The sequence below is a fragment of the Triturus cristatus genome, chromosome 5_2 (genome assembly GCF_964204655.1).
Source record: "Triturus cristatus chromosome 5_2, aTriCri1.1, whole genome shotgun sequence".
In the NCBI taxonomy this organism is placed as follows: Eukaryota; Metazoa; Chordata; class Amphibia; order Caudata; family Salamandridae; genus Triturus; species Triturus cristatus.
In genome coordinates, this window is record NC_140588.1 from 1,026,244,638 (window position 1) to 1,026,266,129 (window position 21,492).

The 21,492-nt window shown below is 48.7% G+C and overlaps 1 protein-coding gene across 1 annotated transcript in view; it reads right to left on the reverse strand.

Annotated features, from left to right (window-relative positions):
- Positions 1-920: 920 nt before the first annotated feature.
- The window catches only part of LOC146829618 (uncharacterized), a 65,927-nt gene continuing 45,355 nt past the window's right edge, over positions 921-21,492 (reverse strand). The window contains exon 2 of the mRNA XM_085606523.1: positions 921-1,080. Coding sequence (XP_085462649.1) covers positions 921-1,080 — 160 coding nt within the window. The remainder of the gene's footprint in view (positions 1,081-21,492) is intronic.

Consider the following 21,492-nt stretch of genomic DNA (forward strand, 5'->3'; position numbering starts at 1 on the left):
CCAAAAGGTAATCCCACTCCAGGGAATCAAACGCCTTAGTGGCATCTAGGAAAACCGCGGCGGCCTCACACTGAGGGTCAATATCCTGCATCACGGTCTGCAACGTGTGCAGATTATGTGCAGTCGCCCGATTTGGGACAAACCCTGCCTGATCCGGGAGGACCAGACGCTCCATCAGGAGATTAAGGCGCATTGCCAGTACCTTTGCCAATATTTTAATATCCGTATTTAGTAGAGAGAGAGGCCTATACGAGTCGCATTGCTCCGGCGGTTTCCCCGGCTTCAACAAAGATGTTATAAGGGCTTCGCGCATCGTAGCCGGTAGGGCTCCTTCCTCAAGTGCACTGTAGTACACGTGCTTCAGCACCGGGGCCAGAACATGAAGGAAAGCTTTGTAAAAGTCAATCGGTAACCCGTCCGAACCCGGTGCCTTACCAGAGGTCATGGACATTATAGCTTCTTTTATTTCGTCTAGTTCGATTTCGTGGTGGAGGAATTTCTGCTGAGACGGACCTAACCAGGCTATGGCAGTATCGTCGAGATACTCATGTAGATTGATCGGTGTCGTCCTGTGTGAGGTGTATAGTCGGATGTAGTGGTCAGTAAGGACACGAAGCTGGTCCGGAAGGCTGCGCTGCGGGACGCCCTGTTTGTCTAGTAGGGAGGCTACATAATTGCGGTACCTAGGAGGCCATACTGTGGAGGCTAACGCTTTGCCGGGTCTATCCCCCTCTCCATATACCCGTGCAACAAAAGTGCTTTCTTTATCCGCAGCTTCGGTGTATTCCGTCATTTTCTCTCTAAGCTGTGCCGTTACTTCATGCCCCCTTGTGTGCCGTGTCAACTCGCCTTCCAAGTGCCGTATCTCCGTCTCTAGCTTGCGCAGATCCCCGCGCAGTGATCTAAGGACCCCTCCCCCTTTAGCTATTACACCAGCCTCTCACAGTGACTTTGAAGGCTTCCCAGACCGTGGTAAGGCTAGATACTGAATCCTCATTACGCTCAAAAAATTCTTGTATGTCTTGCTCCAATTCCGCCCTGAAGGCCGAGTCGGTGAGGTGAGCCGGGTTGAGACGCCAGCTCAAATAAGAGGACGCATCAACGGGTATGCGCAGTGAAAGTAGGACTGGATAGTGGTCTGAGAATGTGCGAGCGAGATGGAGCGTCCGAACCACCCATGAGGAAAGACCCGCCGACAAAAAGATGTAGTCAATGCGTGCCCATGTGGAGTGCACAACAGAGCGATGAGTGCCCTGCCTGAGTGAGGGGTTTGAGTGCCTCCACGCATCTACCAAATGATGTTCGTCAACCATGTCTAACAGTGCGCGTTGTGTTTGCGTGTAGTGTGATGGCTGCGGGTGTGATCTGTCCGCAGCTGGTCGGAGCGCGGTGTTGAAATCGCCCCCCAATATGACATGAGCTATACCCAGGGTTTGAATCTTACCCCACAGCCTGAGAAATGGGGACGGATCGTCAGTGTTGGGGCCATAGTAGCATGCAAAAAGTATCGTGTGTGAGTGCAGTTTCCCCCAGACCAAGCAGTACCTGCCGCCAGAGTCCACGTCAGTCCCAGCCGGTATAAACCCCATCCCCGTCTCACCAAAATGGTCACACCCCTAGCGTAGTTCGAGTAGGAGGAAAACACCCTACATGTAGCCCAGCGGGATGCAAACAAGGGGGTTCCACCCGGCATCAAATGCGTCTCCAGAAGCATGGCAATGGACACTCCCTGCCTGTCCAAATACCCCAGTACCTGTCTCTTTTTCCTCGGATTATTTAATCCCCGCACGTTCCAGGATACCAGCTGAAACTGCAAAGTCGGTTGTGAGTCAGCTACGTCTCCCATTTACCCAGACAAAGATTTACGTGGCATGTAGTGATTGGATGTAACGTCGTACAGCACTCAGTGTCACTAAAAGTACAAACCCTCCTAATCAACATAATCCCCCCCCAACTCCCTGTGCATGTTACTGGTGAGTCAAAGACCCCTGAAACAAGTCGGAGTTTGCACCCTCCCACACCGGCAACCCCAACTGGCCAGGTACATAACTCCCTCCCCGCCCCACCCGCCCCAAACCATACCGTCCCCAAAAACATACAGAAGATAACAAAAGCCCCCCCCCCTTCGGAGGGAGGAGGTGTATTGGGGTTCGCCCATTGGGAAACGTTGTCTAAGGGCGCCAAACCTGCCACCACCTCCTTACTTGCACCCACTAGGGACCAGATATGCATCCGGTGTCACTATGCGGGACGGAGGTGGGTGACCGAGCACAGATTGTACCATATACCAGTTCAATGAACATCTGACCCAAACGTAAGAAACAAAAAATGTCTCACCGGGATATACACTAGTCTGGCCAAGCTATTTCAACAACGGCGGCCCCTCGAGTCTGGAGTGCCTCCCCGGCATATTCAGTCCTGCTGTGCCATCGGCGAAGAAGCCCCTGAACGCCGCCCACCCGCCCCCACCCCGGCTATGTCTTTCTTGTGGTGCTTGAGGAATTCCTCCACCTGTTGCGGAGTTTGAAAAAAATGGTGCTTGCCTTGATGAGAGATTTTTAACTTCGCAGGGTAGAGCATGGCGTAGGGCATCTCCAAGGATTGTAGTTTCTTTTTTACCCCGGCAAATTTCCGTCTGGCCTCCTGCACCGAAGCAGTGAAGTCGGGGAAGAAGGATAATGTGGCGTTACCGTAAATCACTGTGCCAACCTCCCTTGCGCGATGCAACACCGCGTCTCGGTCTCTGTAGTTGAGGAAGCGCGCTATGACGAGTCACGGCAGAGCACCAGGTGGAGGTCGGGCCGCCAGGGACCTATGGGCCCTTTCCACGATGAGGTGTGAGGAGAAGGACTCTTTCCCAAATAGCTCAACAACTAGGTTCTCGACGAAGACCTCCATTTTCCCAGTGTTGGTGGACTCCGCAAGGCCCAGGACGCGGATGTTATTGCGACGAGACCTTGCTTCTAAGTCCTCATTCTTTTCAGCGATTATTTTCAGGAGCCTGTCCATTTGGGTTACCTGTCTGTCGGTAGAAGAGGCACCGTCCTCTAGGGTAGAGATCCTATCCTCCGTCTCCTTAATACGAGTATCGTGGTGCTCCAACTTTGCAACAACACTGGCCAGTTGAGTATTAATGGTGTCTATCTTTGAGTCTATGGATGACAGGCTGTGCTTCATGCTCACTAACAGGGCCTTCCAGTCATCATCCGTGGCGCCAGCGACGGGAGGGCCGCTCCCCGACTCCGGCGCGGGGCTCTTCTTGGTCTCGAATGGCAGCTTGGACTGCCTAGTGTCGCTACGCCCCATGGCTCGACCCGGTGCCTCCGGAGCCCAGGTCGACACGACAGCCCGGCCAGCTGCAGGGGCGCCCGATCCGGGGCGAGCTCCGACCGGTCCGGGGGAGCAGGACTCAGAAGGCCGCGTGAGGGGCGATATTAGCGTGGCGCCTTACCAGTTGTCGAGTGGAAGCAAGACGCAGCAAGCAGGCCCCGCCGTGCTCAATCACCACAACGCAAGGGCGTCCGGACAGGCGCCAAATCAACTCTGGCTCCGGGCTGTAGGCCGAGGATCACATCTAGCGGGGCCCTCACTCCATGCAGGCGCTGTCCCGCTTTCGTGAGATGGGCTGCACCTCGCCCCTCGTCCGGGCAGAGAAGCCGGTCCACCCAGGCGGCCGAAGAAGGGAGGCGGCAGGAGGGAGGAGGCCGCGTCCAGTAGTTCCGCCGGGCCTAAACATCCTCCGCCACCGCAAGCCAACAGATTCTGCCCCGAGGGGGCCGCCGATCACCTCCCGAGCCGCCCACTGCCAAACTCTCCGAGCTGCTCCAGCGTGTCAAAACAGGTAGGTCAGCAACCGATTACCCGATCCCGATCGGTCGGGCCGTATCTCTCCAGAAATGCGCGGGGGATCTCTCCTCCTCCCCCGCGTGAACCACGGGAGTTCTGTGCACACCGCCCTGGGGGCCCGGGTCAGTCCGGCGGGAGGGGGCCCACACTCAGCCAGGCAGCTCCCCTAGAGGCAGACACCCCAGCGGGCATAGTACGGCAGCTTCCGGTCCTCCAAGGCGGCCCCCAGGAAAGGTAAGGCGTAGCAGCCTGAAACTTTGGGCCTCAGCCGGCCGCGTTCACTCCCCCTCCAGCCCCAGGGATTCGCCTACCTCCAGGGCACTCCTGGCTCCGCCGTCCCGGCAGAAGCCGCCGGCCTCCCTCTGGCGCTCCGGCTCTCCCCCTCGGGGCGTTAGCTCTGTCGCGTCCCGCAGGCCTCGAAAGCCCCGGGCTTCCCTAGCGGGCTGATGCCGTCCAGACGCAGGTCCCAGCGCGGCCAGTCACTCCGCCTGGGGGAACCGCCGCCGGTGTCTCAGCCTCCAGTCAGGTTACCGCAACGCCCCTGGTACCGTTGTACTCCGCAGATGGTCCTGCGCCCAGTGATAATGTGGAGGGGCAGTATAATGAGGTCAGGATGCCATGGAGGATGGGAGAAGTGCCCGGTCGGGCGGGAGCCTCGCTACAGCGCGGCCACCTTGGTTTGGCGCCACCTAGCGGCCCCTAATGTGTAGATTATTACATAAAGTACACAATGAAGTAAATTCATGCACAACAAACAACAACAAAATCACTCAGTCAGCGTCCAATGCATGGCATCATTCAGTACCTGTTCCTTCTCATCTTCAGTTAATGGGCAGTCTCTCTCAGATCACAAAGGAGGATAGCTATAGTAGTCATCATCAATCATGTTCCACTTATTTTGGAGGGACTTGGAAATATTTTTTCTTTTTTCTTCTATTTTGCATCATCCAATCATCATCTGACTTCTTGAGGGCAATGGATTTAGGGAAATTCAGGAGGATGGAGGAGCAGGATTTTGAGGAGTGTACTGTGATATGCAGCCAGCCGAAACTTGTATATAGCAATAAAACAATTAGAAGACGGTGGTGATGGATTTGTTGTGATTCAAAGTTTCTAACCAGAAAGACAGATACACCCCTAAAAGAAAATAAGGGAGGAAGACAGTAAGAACTGGAAGTGCAAGCCTAATTGTCAGGGAAGTAAAGCTCGTCCTCAAACTCTGGGAGTTCAACCAGAAGTAGGTAATCATCATCTAACACACCAGTTCCGTCACCTGATCCGCTGTCCTCATCTTTCTCCCGTGATTCATGTATTGTGTAATTTAGTGGTATAAAGTGCTGATTCACGTTTTTGGGTGAGAGACTGGTCCTTCTCACTGTTACAATGGAACCAGCAGCTCTGAAAACACATTCCGAAGAGACACTTGCGACAGGGCAAGCCAAATAGTTTATCGCCAGCCTGCTGAGCACTGGCCATTGGGCCCTTTTCCCATACCAATACCTCAATGGGTATTGATCAATGTACATCTCTGTTGGGTCGTCCAGATAGGCCTGGACCATCCGCTCAATGTTCAGGGGTACAAAACTTTTTTCGGGCTCTTTTCTTGTTGCATCAGCACAGGACTTACCAATGCCTTGCTGTAAATACCAATCCTGTAACGATTTTACTGGGCCTGAAGATCCAGTTCTTGCTGTTGTAGATAGTGTTGGTGAGTGTTCTGAGCCAAACGCACTGCCCTCAGGTCCGAAGTTGAACTTGACGCCGGATGCCCTGCTGCAGTACTTGGTGTAGGTAGCGGGCTTTTAATTAGCAGCCGTTCATTTTCCAACTTACTCGCTGACTCAGCTATCCAAGTTTTGTACCAGGCAACATCCTTTTCTGAAAAAAGAATTAATGTCTTCAGTGCCCATTTTGTCAGTGGATCCACAATTGTGGCAAAATTTAATGTTTTTGTGACAAAATCGTATTTTGCACCCTTGTATTGTTAGCTAAGCGACGGGCTAAGCTCTCCACCAACTCATATGCTTCTTTTTTTTCCTCTACATCTTTTTATGCTTCAGACACCTCCTTCAGCTGATGCTCTAGCATTTGCAATAATGGGATAGCTTGGTCCATAGTACAGACCTCCTTGCTGACTTCACGTGTGAAGACCTCAAAAGGACGAAGCATATCAGTCAGGCACCATTGGTCCATCTGAAGGCTCATGCCTTTCACAGTTGCATCCCCTCTTCGCATGACATATTCACTGATATTCACTGATTGGCCTGTACTGCTCAAACAGACGGTCAAGCATGTAATAAGTTGAGTTCCTCCTGGACGAGTGGTTTGGCTGGCATTCTGTAGTCATGTTGAATGATCCTCAGCTGCTTCCGAGCTTTAAAAGAATGGCTGAAATTAGTGCATATTCTTCTGCAGATGGTCAATAAGTTTCTTACTATGGCTTCTTTTTTCAGAAAGTCTTGAACAATAATGTTAATGCAGTGCGCCAAACACGGAACCCTGAAATAGGAACCAAGCTCCATGGCCTTAAGTACATTACTGCCATTATCTGTGGAAACAAAACAAATCTTAAGCCCTCTTGGGCGCAGCCATTCAAAAACCTTGCTGTGAAACTCTTCCAATATGATTACAGCAGTATGAGATTTCTCCATGGCGAACATGGATACAGTTGCATGTTTCCGCTTAGCTTTAAAAATCTCAGCTGTGTCAAAAGCACCTTCAGATAGCTTATCTCTAGCCCCCACAAATGAGACCCAGTGTGCAGTGATGCACATGTAATCAGTGGCTGGGCAACTGGTCCACATGTCTGTTGTTAGGTGGATATTGTGAACAGCACTCTGCTGCAAAGCTTGTCCAACCAATTCCAGCACATCATGATGTAGTGCTGGAACAGCAACTCTTGCGAAATAGGACCGGCTGGGAACCTTCCATTTAGGGCAGATGGTTGACACAAATTCAAGGAAACCCACCCCTTCCACAAATGAAAAAGGGAGAAGGTCCAGCGCTAACATTTTAGCCAGCTTCGCATTGTACAACCGTGCCATTGAGTGGTTGCGTTGGTACTGCCCCTCTAACCTAAGCATGCTGTCAATGGTAGTCTGGATTATTTTCCTTTGTGGTGCAGTTTTCTTTAACCCAGTTAGGCTCAACGATGCACTTTGTTTCATAATCATTGCAGTACTACTTGGTCGCCTTGGTGTCTCAGCCTGACTCAGACTCTTACTGCGGTGCCACTGAGATGTTGCTGAGGAGGATGTGGGCAGTACTACTACACTACTGGGGACAGGGCTAGAAATGTCTCCCTCTTGTTCACCTTCCACCACGATAATATCGTCCCCTGATTCTTCATGCCCAACAACAATGGGTTGAGTTTTACTTTGTTCTAAACGAAGTAGGTGAGCCTCCCACACGATAGTGTGGTGTATTTTGAGATGACTTGTTTGGCCTCCGGTACCATAGTTTGTACCAAGCTTACCCCGCCTAACAGCATGTTGACAAATTGAGCATATAGCAATGTTCTCCTCCTTACTGCTAACCGATAAGAAGTTCCAAACTGGGGAGGAGAACTTTCTGGTGCAGCTGGATGTGCCACTTTCAGTACCAGATGAACTGGAGGGTGTGCTTGGAATGTGACTCTGAGCAGCTACACTGCGACTTCTACCACTATCTACTGAGGTGGTGGTTGAGCTGGATGTAGGTCCCTGCCTTTCCTTTGCAAATGAAAATAGGGAACTGGAGGTCGTGGTGGTGTTACCTGTGTTGGTGGTATCCGTGCTACTTCCCTTGCAGCCATTTTGGATAGGGTAATATTGTTGGTCTCCATATCTTTTGGGCCGGGAGTGATGTCCGTGATGATTGGCTCATCATCATCATCATCTCCCTCTTGTACATCTACCTCCATAACTCTAAGGCTTTCTGGAACCTTCCTTTTCAATAGCCTTGTCTTGTGGCGTGCATGACTCTCAGACTGAGCTGGTAGCTTCCAAGTGGCATCAAGATCATCAGAAGCGGGGCTTGAAGAAGAAGATGATGGAATAATCCTCCTTTTCCTTGCTGGGGGTCTGGAAGACAATGGATCTTCTGAAACAGTGGCTTGCCCCTCTTTGTCTGCAGGAAGCTCGATTTCCTGAAATACCCCTACTTCAGGAGGAACAACTACTATTGTGGGCTGTTGTTGTGGCTGTTCTTGCGGCTGCTGCTGTTCTTGCAGCTGCTGCTGTTCTTGTGGCTGATGCTGTTCTTGCGGCTGCTGCTGTTCTTGTGGCTGCGCCTGCTGCTGCTGTTCTTGCAGCTGTGCCTGCTGCTGCTGTTCTTGCGGCTGCGCCTGCTGCTGCAGACTTATCTTCTGAGTTTCCGCATGCGTTGATTGTGTACTACTTTGCGATACTGACATTTCAACATCGCTGCTCGTTAGTAGACTGGCTACCTCTGCGACACTCATGGGCTTGGGCCTAGGTTGGTGGGGTTGGCTCGCTTGTGCGGATGTGCTGCTCCCAGCTTGGTTCCCGCCGGACAACGATGCTGCAGGCGTGTGTTTTTTGGTCCCAAAAAACACATTTGCCGGCACACCAGTCGTACTTAGTGCCTCTTGCTTTTTCTGTTCCTTCTTCTCACCGGCAACTTTCTTGGTACTGGAGGACCTGGTACCTTTCTTTGGGCCCATTTTCTTCAGAGGTCAGACAAGGATGCAGGTGCACAAGTTGCAGAGATGTCTGTGGTCACAGTTGGACGTGATGTACAGGACTTCTGTCTGGCAGTACAACGGATTATGTTGATAGTTACCTCCTCCTCTTTCTTTTTGTGCACCTAAAAGCAAATAAGCCAGGAGAAGAACATCAGTGAAATGTTGCATTTGTTGTTGTGGTTCAATTACTACTAATACAAACAAAAAAATAGAAGATATAGTGTAGCAATGTGTGAAACTTTGGCAACAAGGGCTATGGTATACTACTTACTGTGTACAGTATACACACACTACACTCTCAGGAAGGATCGGAAAGAATAAGAACAACCACAAAAATACAAATGTAATGGAAGGGAGCTGCTGCTGGCAAAGGGGATGGATGAAAGCAGTAAGCCAATAGGAAAACCATGCAGCCCCATATTAACTCCCACCAGAAAAGGCCACAAGCCACATGGACACTCACACGCAAAAAGCAGGAGGCCTGGGAAACAATGAATTGCTAAAAGGCCTATAAAAGAAGCCAGGTAAAAGATGCATGCTAAACCACACTGCTGTGCCTTTATAATGCAATAAAATGCAAACACGAAAATCCACAGGGCAAAACAAAGTCTGCAGGGTGCACACCAACACACCAGGCACACACAACAAAGGCATTTCTTTAACACACCCCCAAAAACAGAAATACCTCCCAAAAAACACATTTTCCAACTCAATCCAATGCCATCCATGCCCTAAATGATGTTTAAATTCAACAGAACACACAGATAAACACTTGTTTAATGCACTTGTGGCTACCTGCTCTTAGCCTATTGGTTGAAGGCAGGCCCGTGGGCAGACAAGGCCACACAAGCTTACAGGCCTAGGCTTCAAAATGGCCGCCAGCCACATGGCCAGGCCTACCCAACTACAAGAAACAGAAGACAGACAATGCAGGCCTGTTGCAAAAAACACACTGCCTGCCTTCAAAATGGCCGCCAGCCTCAGGCCAGGCCCACAACAAGAAACCTAGGCCACAAAGGATTACCATGCAGGCCTACATATGGCAAAAGCAGCACACTAATAACTCCCACCAGAAAAGGCACACAGCCACATGGACACTCGCAAATCACAAGCAACAAGCTGGAGGCCTGGGAAACAATGAACTGCCAAAAGGCCTATAAAGAAGCCAGGCAAAAGATGCATGCTAAACCACACTACTGTGCCTTTTTAATGCAATAAAATGCAAAAACGAAAATCCACAGGGCAAAACAAGGTCTGCAGGGTGCACACCAACACACCAGCACACACAACAAAGGCATTTCTTTAACACACCCCCAAAAACATTTTGGCATTTTTGCGCTCTCCGCGGAACGAGAAGATGTCAAAATATCGCAATTCCGCGAACGGAACGGAATTTGACGCCTACCCTTAGTTTATGGGTACAGGACCTCAAAGGGTGGCACAATACGTGCTGCAGCCCTTAGAGCCCTTCTCTGGTCACAGTGCCCTGGGTACCTGTGGTACATTTACCTGGGGCTGACCTTTGGTCAGAGATGCCAATTGGGTTTAGGTTTTAATGCAGTTTTAGGGAAAGAACATAGGCCCTGGGTACTTGATTAGCAGGAGCCCAGGGCACACTCAGTCAAAGCAATTCACCAAAAAGTGGGGGCAACCATGCAGAAAGAGGGCACTTTCTCATAACATGTCCTTCCTTTTACCTACACCGTACTCTGCCCATAGGGCTAGCTAGGGCCTACCTTAGGAGTGACTGATATCTGGTTAAAGGGGTGTCACAGACATGGCAACCACTTTCTGTGCAATGTCACAGTGGCAGTAAACTGCGCGCGCAGACCCTGCAGTGGCAGAGGCCTGAGATATGTTAGAAAGGCTACTTTGGTGGATGGCACAAGCAATGCTGCAAGCCCACCAGTAGCATTTAATTTACTGGCCCTGGGTATATGAGATACCACTGTACAAGGGAATGATAGGTAAATTAAATATGCCAAACAGGTGTAGAACAATCTTACCAAGTTTACCATAGAGAGCACATGCACTTTAGCACTGTACAGCAGTGATAAAGTGCTCGGAGTCCTAAAACCACCAACAGGTCAGAAAAAATACCAGAGGAAGGCAAAAAGTTCTGGGATGACCCTGCAAAAAGGGCCTAGTCTGACACTCTGCAAGGTGGGTGTTTGCATTTATGGATTCAAATGAATTGTTCAATCTCCAACTCAGTGCATTTTTACGAAGCCCGCTTAAGCCAAGTGTTAAGTGGCCTCAATGGTTGAGGGCACTTGGAAACTATATAATTATAACTGATGGAAAAGAATTTTCACCAGAAAGGAAGACATCATTTTTATTCAGTATACAAGTCTACCCGAAATGAACCATCTGCTCTTCAGTTTACTTCTTGTATTGTTTATGCAGAAGCTGTTAAACGTTTGGAAGAATGTTTACAGAAGAACCAACTGTTATGCTAGAGAGACATAGAAAATTCAAAAGAAAGCAATTTTTGGATGCGCGCATTCGGAAATATATTTTATTTTGCATCTAAATGTGAATTTGGCTAAAATGTAGGTACTTACCTAAGTGATCAATTTGCCTTGAATTTTATTTTTGCAAAATAGTTCAAGAACATTTATTGGCTTGTAAATATCCACTATGAATAAAGTGTTTGACATTGCTAAGAGTATTGAACATTATCGTATATCTGCTAAAGCAATCGCTTTTGGAGGGACTTTAAATTCTTCTGTGGTTTGTGTTGTTTCTGGCAAAAACAAGATTGTTTGTTGTCTCTGACATAAGGAAACATTTAGGGGCATATTCTCAAGAACGAGTGATAATCATCCCAAAAGTAACTTAACGCAACCTACAACATCGGAGTCCATCGCGGGAAATTTACGCTGTGTTAATCAAGTATCCACAACACGGCGGTACCATGCGATAGTCACCAATTAACGCGTCAAATGGCGCGTAAAAATCAAGATCACACCGCAAAAATGCGAAACACAAACGCAAAAAAGCTGCGATGAGGACAAGCGCGATACAAAAAGCTGTGAAAACCAGCCACAGGTCGGTCTGCAAATCCCACGCGTCTGGCGGGAAAATGCACTATAAAAGCAGAACAAGAAAAACACACCAGAAAAAATCAAAAGTGTGCAGCACCATGGATGCACCCTGACCTAGCACAGAGGCCAACACGAAACCCACAAGCACCACAGACCACCAGCAAGGTACAACGGGGTCGGGGAAGGTCAGGGAGAAGAGGGAGAGGAAGACTGGGTGCAGTCCGCAGCAACACAAGACCAGCGTCACGGAGGTGACAGAACACTTCCAGCAACTGTCCCAAAATCAGACTACCTGGAATGCGGCCAATGGATGAGGCCAAGAGGTGCTGGCATGACCTGAAAACATAAACCAGGCACAAGGACGCTGCCAACAGGAAGGCAGCAATGGTGACAGGAGGTGTGAGTCCCGCGCCACAGGAGGAGCAGGAGGAAATGGAGGCCAGTCATCAGTGTGGAGCCGGTGCAAGGAGGTGGGAGTACGGACACAGCTTGAGAGGACCTGACACAACAACAACAGGGTGAGTAATGACCAGGGACTGGGGGGATGGGGAAGATTGGCACAATGGCACACATGCACCGATCAATTATAGCACACTGCACACCCACAATGAATGTGGAACATGTCCCTCATCCCCGTGGCACACTGCAGCGCACACACATAGCAATCACAGCACATTCCATGACAATATGGTACCAAGTGCAACACCGACACTGAAGAACAGGGGTCACAACTGGGTCCGCTCATGCGCAGAAACAGGCCTATCACATTGGACAGAGCAGGGAAATGTGAGATGCATATGCACGGGTACAACCTCACATCCGTCATATAGTCCCAACGTCCACTCTCCACCCCCAAATTGCCAGCACCGCCCAAACAGTCACAATGTACATTGTCACACAGTCTGCATGTAAACAAGAACAATGCGCAAACATAAATGTCAACAACATGCATCTCCCCTTCAAATTGCAGCGGGACATAAAACACCTCCAGCAGGTCAGACCAGACAACCCATCAATGATGCCGGAGACGACCACCACACCTCCGACACCGATGCCCTACAACAGCTCATGGACTTCTCAGGCAACCCGCCCCCGGGAACAGGGCAGCCAAGCTACTTAGAGAAGACTCCAGCCCCTGCACTGACCACACAGCAGGAAGCAAACGCCACCACGTCTGGCTCCCAACACTTCACCAAGGCACACTTCGCATTCCAATGCCAGGTGTCAGAATGCCGAAAGGAGGTGGCCGAACAGGTGTAGGTGGGCTCAGAGCTCATGGAAGCCGAAGTAGATCACATACGTGAGTGTTCAAGTCCCATCAGGGACCACCTACACCCCACAAAGGAGACCCACACCACGACAGATTCACATGCATGTGCACATGTCCTGCAATGAACCACGCCCATAGCCATGGAATCATCATTTACACTAAGCCTGGGCGTTGAACTACGCTCCGTTCGCGGAGCTTGCGAAGTTTAGGTAACTTCGCGCTTCGCGTAGAGCGCGAAGTTGCAGATTGCTACGCAATCTAGCGCGTAGCGTAGTAAATTTGCTTCCTCGCGCGCTCAATATTCATTCTCGCGCGCGCGGTAACGTCTTACCTTGATTCTGCGATCGCCAACTTGCTTTTCTGTCTGTTTGCGAGCACCACGAGATTTGTACTATGGCTGCCCAAGCCCGCGAGAGTGTGCGACCCCGAACACGTCATTGGTGCGCGCGAGCTGACTTCCGGCGGCTGTTTTGGTAAGATCGCGATCCCGAACATGGAAAAACTGCAATCTGGCAAAGAATATCTCGCGAGCTTCATAAAACCTTCTCGAAAATGATCATTTTGCTCAGAAAACTCCTCAGATTGTGATCTTGCTGTAGTCTTTTGTGTAAGAAAGAGTCCTTTAATTTTTTTAACACTTTTTTTCAAGAGGAAGGAAGTGCCCCTGAGTCTACAACTTCCTGTTCCTGTCCAGCAGGCTCCTCCCACGTGCTTTGTGCATGTGTTGTTCACTTTCATTTGGATTTGGAGCTGGAAGGATCACTTTTTGTGTCTGTCTGCTGCATCATACCATTTTTTTGGATTTATTTGAGGAATTTTTGATTTGAGATTTAATTTACTACAAGTAAGTTGGAGAATTGGTGTGTTTGTTTCATTGGGGCTTGTTTGTACCTACATTTTTCTGGGATTTTTATTGTTTTTAAAAATTATTGTTGTAGTGGGTGGCCTGTACTACTTTCAATAGGGGCCTAGTTGTTTTTCTCTGCAATTTCAGCCAGTAGGGTACCCATGGGTCCATGTTTTGTGGTGTCTGTAGAATTTCTACATCATGTAGGGCATGGATGGCATAGGATTGAAATGCTAAACGTGGCTGTGGTGTATTTCACTGTTGGTGTGTGTGTGTGATTTACCTTTGTTGGATGTGTGTGCTTGTGGCCTAGTAGTCTTCCACTAGGCCCAGAGGTAGTCAGCCTCCAACCTGTGGTGCGTGATTTAAATGTACAGTTGGTGTTGTCTGGTGTTTTTCCTTTACTCCATGGATGGCTTTGGATTTTATTGCAAAAGGTGTGTTTGGGGTGCAATAGCATTTTTTGGGTGTGTGCTAAACAAATTGGGCTATTTTGGCCTGCATGTAAGGCAAGGGATTCAGCTCGCGAACTTTCGGTAACTCTGCACAGCGCGACAACGCGGACTTACAGTTTTCGTCATTTTTGCGCTCGCAATATGCGTGTTCGCGCACGCGAGAAAGCCTTTTTGTACAGTTCGCGATCCCGAACACGCAGCTTTTGCAATCTGGCAAACAATATCTCGCGAGCAACATAGACCCTTCTCGAAAACGCTTTTTTGTGCATTTCTGCACAAAAAACTCCTCAGGCTGTCATTGAGCTGTAGGTTTGGAGCAGGGAGAAGCTGTTATTTGTCTGGAAAACATTTTTATGAGAGGGATTAAGTTCCGCAGACACTACAACTTCCTCTTCCTGTCCTTTGCAATCACTTTTTGTGTGTTATTGTGGTGGGTGGGCTGAGCATGTGTGTGGCGGCCATTTTAGGAAGGCATGCATTGTGCCTTTGCCATAGGCGTCCATTGACTGTCTCCCATTTCTTGTGGTTGTTGTGGGTGTGTGACGGCCATTTTGTGAAGCCATCCAAGCAGTGTGCTTGCTTTTGCCATCCGGTTCCAAGCTTGTGGCCTAGTAGTCTTCCACTAGGCCCAGAGGTAGTCAGCCTCCAACCTGTGGTGCGTGATTTAAATGTACAGTTGGTGTTGTCTGGTGATTTTCCTTTACTCCATGGATGGCTTTGGATTTTATTGCAAAAGGTGTGTTTGGGGTGCAATAGAATTTTTTGGGTGTGTGCTAAACAAATTGGGCTATTTTGGCCTGCATGTAAGGCAAGGGATTCAGCTCGCGAACGGCCATTTTAGGAAGGCATGCATTGTGCCTTTGCCATAGGCGTCCATTGACTGTCTCCCATTTCTTGTGGTTGTTGTGGGTGTGTGGCGGCCATTTTGTGAAGCCATCCAAGCAGTGTGCTTGCTTTTGCCATCCGGTTCCAAGCTTGTGGCCTAGTAGTCTTCCACTAGGCCCAGAGGTAGTCAGCCTCCAACCTGTGGTGCGTGATTTAAATGTACAGTTGGTGTTGTCTGGTGATTTTCCTTTACTCCATGGATGGCTTTGGATTTTATTGCAAAAGGTGTGTTTGGGGTGCAATAGCATTTTTTGGGTGTGTGCTAAACAAATTGGGCTATTTTGGCCTGCATGTAAGGCAAGGGATTCAGCTCGCGAACTTTCGGTAACTCTGCACAGCGCGACAACGCGGACTTACAGTTTTCGTCATTTTTGCGCTCGCAATATGCGTGTTCGCGCACGCGAGAAAGCCTTTTTGTACAGTTCGCGATCCCGAACACGCAGCTTTTGCAATCTGGCAAACAATATCTCGCGAGCAACATAGACCCTTCTCGAAAACGCTTTTTTGTGCATTTCTGCACACAAAACTCCTCAGGCTGTTATTGAGCTGTAGGTTTGGAGCAGGGAGAAGCTGTTATTTGTCTGGAAAACATTTTTATGAGAGGGATTAAGTTCCGCAGACACTACAACTTCCTCTTCCTGTCCTTTGCAATCACTTTTTGTGTGTTATTGTGGTGGGTGGGCTGAGCATGTGTGTGGCGGCCATTTTAGGAAGGCATGCATTGTGCCTTTGCCATAGGCGTCCATTGACTGTCTCCCATTTCTTGTGGTTGTTGTGGGTGTGTGGCGGCCATTTTGTGAAGCCATCCAAGCAGTGTGCTTGCTTTTGCCATCCGGTTCCAAGCTTGTGGCCTAGTAGTCTTCCACTAGGCCCAGAGGTAGTCAGCCTCCAACCTGTGGTGCGTGATTTAAATGTACAGTTGGTGTTGTCTGGTGATTTTCCTTTACTCCATGGATGGCTTTGGATTTTATTGCAAAAGGTGTGTTTGGGGTGCAATAGCATTTTTTGGGTGTGTGCTAAACAAATTGGGCTATTTTGGCCTGCATGTAAGGCAAGGGATTCAGCTCGCGAACTTTCGGTAACTCTGCACAGCGCGACAACGCGGACTTACAGTTTTCGTCATTTTTGCGCTCGCAATATGCATGTTCGCGCACGCGAGAAAGCCTTTTTGTACAGTTCGCGATCCCGAACACGCAGCTTTTGCAATCTGGCAAACAATATCTCGTGAGCAACATAGACCCTTCTCGAAAACGCTTTTTTTGTGCATTTCTGCACAAAAAACTCCTCAGGCTGTCATTGAGCTGTAGGTTTGGAGCAGGGAGAAGCTGTTATTTGTCTGGAAAACATTTTTATGAGAGGGATTAAGTTCCGCAGACACTACAACTTCCTCTTCCTGTCCTTTGCAATCACTTTTTGTGTGTTATTGTGGTGGGTGGGCTGAGCATGTGTGTGGCGGCCATTTTAGGAAGGCATGCATTGTGCCTTTGCCATAGGCGTCCAAACTTGTGGCCTAGTCGTACAGTAGGCCCAGGGGTACAACTCAGCAATCATCACGGCGGGTTTTTGTTCCTTGCTATTCTTCTTCCTAAGTGTACACAGTACAAATACAACAGGATCCCTGGCCTTGTCAGTCTCTTAATGGCTGGCTATACTGTTGATGTTGTTCACTGACTTCATGAAATTTAATAATTGTGATGACCACCCACGAGACACTAATAAGTTATATATTATATTATGGATCTTTTGACTGATGTTCTTCTGGCTTTTTTGCTTTTAGGTGCACAAAAGACAGAGGTGTGTCATCATCATCCACTGTTGTGGTGCCAGACCGACGTCCTGCTGCTGTAGTGTACACAACGTGACGTGTCAGTGACCTGACCAGGCATCTCTGCAACTTGTGCAACTGAGTGCTGTTTTGACATCTGTTGAAGATGCCCCCAAAGAAAGCAGGTAGCAGGTCCTCCGGTACCAAGAAAGTTGCCATGGAGAAGAAGGAACAGAAGAAGAAGGAAGTGTCACCTAAGTCTGGTGTGCCTCCCAAAACCTTTTTTGGTTCACCAAAAATGAGGCCTGCAGCAGCGGTGTCGGGGGGGCAAGCTGGGGGCAGCACCTCTACATCAGTGGGCCCAACCCACCAACCCATGCCCAAGCAGATGAGTGTGGAAGAGGTAGCCAGCCTTATGGTAGAAAGCAGTGATGCTGAGCCTGAACTAAACTTATCGCTATCTCAAAGTAGTACACAATCAACGCAGGAGGGAACATCATCAACACAGCAGATAAGTGGTCAACAGCCGCAGCCACCGCCCGCAATAGTAGCTGTTCCTCCCGAAGTAGGGGCAGTTCAGGAAATTGAGCCTCATGCAGAGGAAGAAGAGGAAGCCACTCCTTTAGAAGTTGCATTGGCTTTTAAATCCCCAGCAAGGAAAAGGAGGGTTAGTACATCAAGTTCTTCACCAAGCCCCCCCTCTGATGATCTAGATGTCACTTGGAAGCCACAAACTGAGTCGGAGAGGGAAACACATCACAAGAGCAGGCATGGCAAAAGGAAGGTTCCAGAAAGCCTTACACTTATGGATGTTGATGTAGAAGAGCAGGTTGATGATGATGATGATGATGAGCCAGTCATCACAAACATCACTCCCGGGCCTGAGGAGATGGAGAGCAACATTTTTACATTATCCAAAATGGATGCGAGGGATGTAGCACGCATACCTCCAACACAGGTAACACCAACACGACCTCCAGCTTCCATATTTACATTAGCAAAGGGCCGGCAGCGTCCTACATCCAGCACAACAAGCACCACCTCAGCAGAAGTAGGTAGTGGTCCTGCACAGAGTCAAATTCAACACACACCCTCCAGTTCATCCGACATTGGAAGTGGGAGTGGCACCTCCAGCAGGAGACAAAAGTTAAGCTCCCCAGTGTGGGACTACTTTACGGTTAGCCCAAAGGAGGAGAACATTGCTGTATGCTCCGTTTGTCATTCCTGTGTTAGCCGTGGAAAGCTTGGTACAAACTATGGTACCGGAGGCCAAATGACCCATCTGAAAAAACACCACGCAATCCAGTGGGAGGAGCACCTTAGGCTCATCAAAACTGGAACCATTGCTGTTGGGCATAAACGAGTAGAAAGTCCGCTCACGGTGGAACAGGAAGAAGAGGGAAACATTCTCTGTGCTAGTGGTACACAAAGTAGCCCTGTCCCCAGCACTGCAGTGGTAACGCCCACATCCTCAGCCACATCTCATTGGCACAAGAGTAAGAGCCAGCCTGAGACACCAAGGAGTACTGCTGGCCCAAAAAGTGCGACGTCGACCACAGGAAGGAATACCATGCAGCCTACCATTCTTAGCATGTTTAGTAGGCCGGAGGGGCAGTACGAACGCAATCACCCAATAGCACGTTTGTACAATGCTAAGCTGGCAAAAATGTTAGCACTGGACCTTCTCCCTTTTTCTTTTGTTGAAGGGGTGGGTTTTCTTGAGTTTGTGACCACCATCTGCCCAAAATGGAAAGTTCCCAGCCGCTACTATTTTGCAAGAGTTGCTGTTCCAGCACTACATCACGACGTGCTGGAATTGCTTGGAAAAGCCTTAAAAAAGAGTGCTGTTCAGAGTATACACCTGACAACAGACATGTGGACCAGTTGCCAAGCCACTGATTACATGTGCATCACTGCACACTGGGTCTCTTTTTCGGGTGTTAAAGATAAGATATCTGACGGCGTTGTTGACACCGCTGAGATTTTTAAAGACACTCGCAAACATGCAACTGTAGCCATGTTTGCAATGGAGAAATCTCATACTGCTGCTAACATTTTGGATGAGTTTAACAGCAAGGTGTTTGAGTGGCTGCGACCAAGAGGTCTTACCATTGGTTTTGTTGCCACGGACAATGGCAGTAATGTAGTTCGGGCCATGAAAGATGGTGGGTATTTCAGGGTGCCATGTTTGGCACACTGCATTAACATTGTTGTGCAAGACTTTCTGAAAAATGAAAGCAAAGTCAGCAGCTTACTGACCACCTGCAGAAGAATATGCACACATTTCAACCATTCTTTTAAAGCCCGTAAGGAGCTGAGGGTGATTCAACGTGAGCATAAAATGCCAGTCAAAGCACTCATCCAAGAGGTGCCAACACGTTGGAACTCAACGTATTACATGCTTGAGCGTCTGTTTGAGCAGTACATACCACTTAATGCTTATGTCATGAAAAGGTCAGGGGATCCTACAGTGAAAGGCATGAGAGTTGAGATGGCCCAATGGGACCTTGTCAAAAGCCTGACAGAGATGCTACTTCCTTTTGAGGTCTTCACCCGTGAAGTGAGCCGGGAGGACTGTACTATGGGCCAAGCTATCCCATTGTTGTACATGCTAGAGCAAGAGCTGAAGGAGGTGGCAGAAATGTACGCAGGTGTGGATGACAAAGTAGACGCACATTCTTTGGCAGACACCTTATCCGCTCGCTTATCTCACAATACAAGGATTCAAAATAACATTCTGTCAGATCCACATTACATTACTGCCTCAATTTTGTATCCACGTTACAAATTATTGCTGCGCAATAATGAAGTCATTCCTTTTTCAGAAGTGAATGTTGCCCAGTACAAAACTTTGATAGCTGAGGAAGCCACTGAGTTTGAAAACGAAAGGATCTTCATTAAAGGCCCGCCCCTCCAGGGCAGAAAAAGTACTGCAGGGCACCCAGAACGAAGTTCTACTTCAGAAGCCAAGAGCAGTGCGTTTGCCTCCCAGCAGTCAACACTGCCAGCAGCAATAACATCAACAGCACCAACAGGATCATCAGGCACATTTACAAAAACGGCAGGTGATTGGTTTCTACGGAAAAGGTATTGCACATCAATGACTGATGCAAAGGCAAAAGAGGCCCAGGAAATCGGAGCACCCCTGAACATTGAGCGGATGGTTCAGGCCTATCTAGATGACACAACAGAGGTCTACATGGAGCAAAGCCCATTGGTGTATTGGTATGGGAAAAGAAGCCAATGGCCAGTGCTCAGCAGGCTGGCGATAAAGTATGTGGCTTGCCCTGTTGCAAGTGTCTCTTCAGAGCGTGTTTTCAGTGCTGCTGGTGCCATTGTTACTGTCAAAAGGACCGGTCTCTCGCCCAAAAGTGTTGAGAGGTTAACCATGATCAAAATGAATCAACACTTTATACCACCGGAGTACAAAATACGTGAATCACAGGAGGAAGAGGAGAGTGACTTTGATGACATAAGTAGTGGATTGTTAGACGTACTTCTGTCCGAACCACCAGAGTTTGAGGACGAGCTCCTCTTCCCTGACAACTAGGCTTTCAAATTGTTCTCCCTTCCTTTTGTGTGTGACTGTGTGTATCTGTTTTTCTGGTTCAAAATCTACATTCACAACAAAGCCATCAACAGTCTCCTCTTTTTATTTCCCTATTGGAGTTGCACGTCTGTGCATAACTGTCCACTCCACTCCTCAGGGTCCTGCTCCATGTTCCTTACTCTCCCTAAGTACATTTCAAGCAAGTCAGACATTGGATGGAGATGGAGAATAGTACAATACATGTTGCCTCTAACAGTCCCTCCATAAGAAGTGAAACGTGACTCCACCTATATTCCATTTTGTTTCCAATCCGAAAGAAACTCATCACTGACTGGCAGAAGGCTAGGCAGGCATCAGATCAGACAGCCAAAGAGAACACCAAGACAGGTAATGAGTGATTATTGTGAATGATGGTGGCATGCATTGCATTGGATGCTGGCTGACTACGAAGAATTGTGCATGCCATGAAGTAGAACTATACTAGTTTATCGACAAAGTACAAGTAACTCAGGTGTGGTGACAGTTAATGTTTCCTTGTTGTTTAATAATGACCACATTGTACTCCTACCACTGCAGGTGCCGGCCAATATCCGTTGCAATTTGGTAATATGGAATATATTATAAACTTAATCAGTCACTACAGACTGAGTTGGTGTTGGAGAATACGTACCACACGGTCACCATCATTGAGGATGCTGAGCATACTATCTTTGCACACAGTCAGTTGGATTGGAGAAAATTTATGGAATAACTGCGTTTCATGGGCTGACATAAAAGGTAAAAAGTTTGAACAAGAACCACAGCAGACCTAGGCTAGATGTCCGTGTAGTGGTGTGGACTGGAGTAGAGTGTAGTGGTATGACGGACAGTGGCGCATTGATTTAGTCACTTCATTGGGAAAATTCTAGGTTGCTGCAGTGCATTTGACATTTCTCTGGCTCGGTCAAAATGTAAGTAAGGGGTAGGGTGCCTGGCCTGTGCCGCGGTTCTCCTGTTCTGTGGCTGTGCTGGCTCCTGAATCCTGTCCCGTTGTTGTTGTACCTTAATGCTGTAGAGTAGACACACTATGTAGCCTATCCAAGCTGCCTCAGTCTGAAAGTGTTCTCTCCAGAGTGTTGTCTTGCACTCCACTGTAATTGAGTT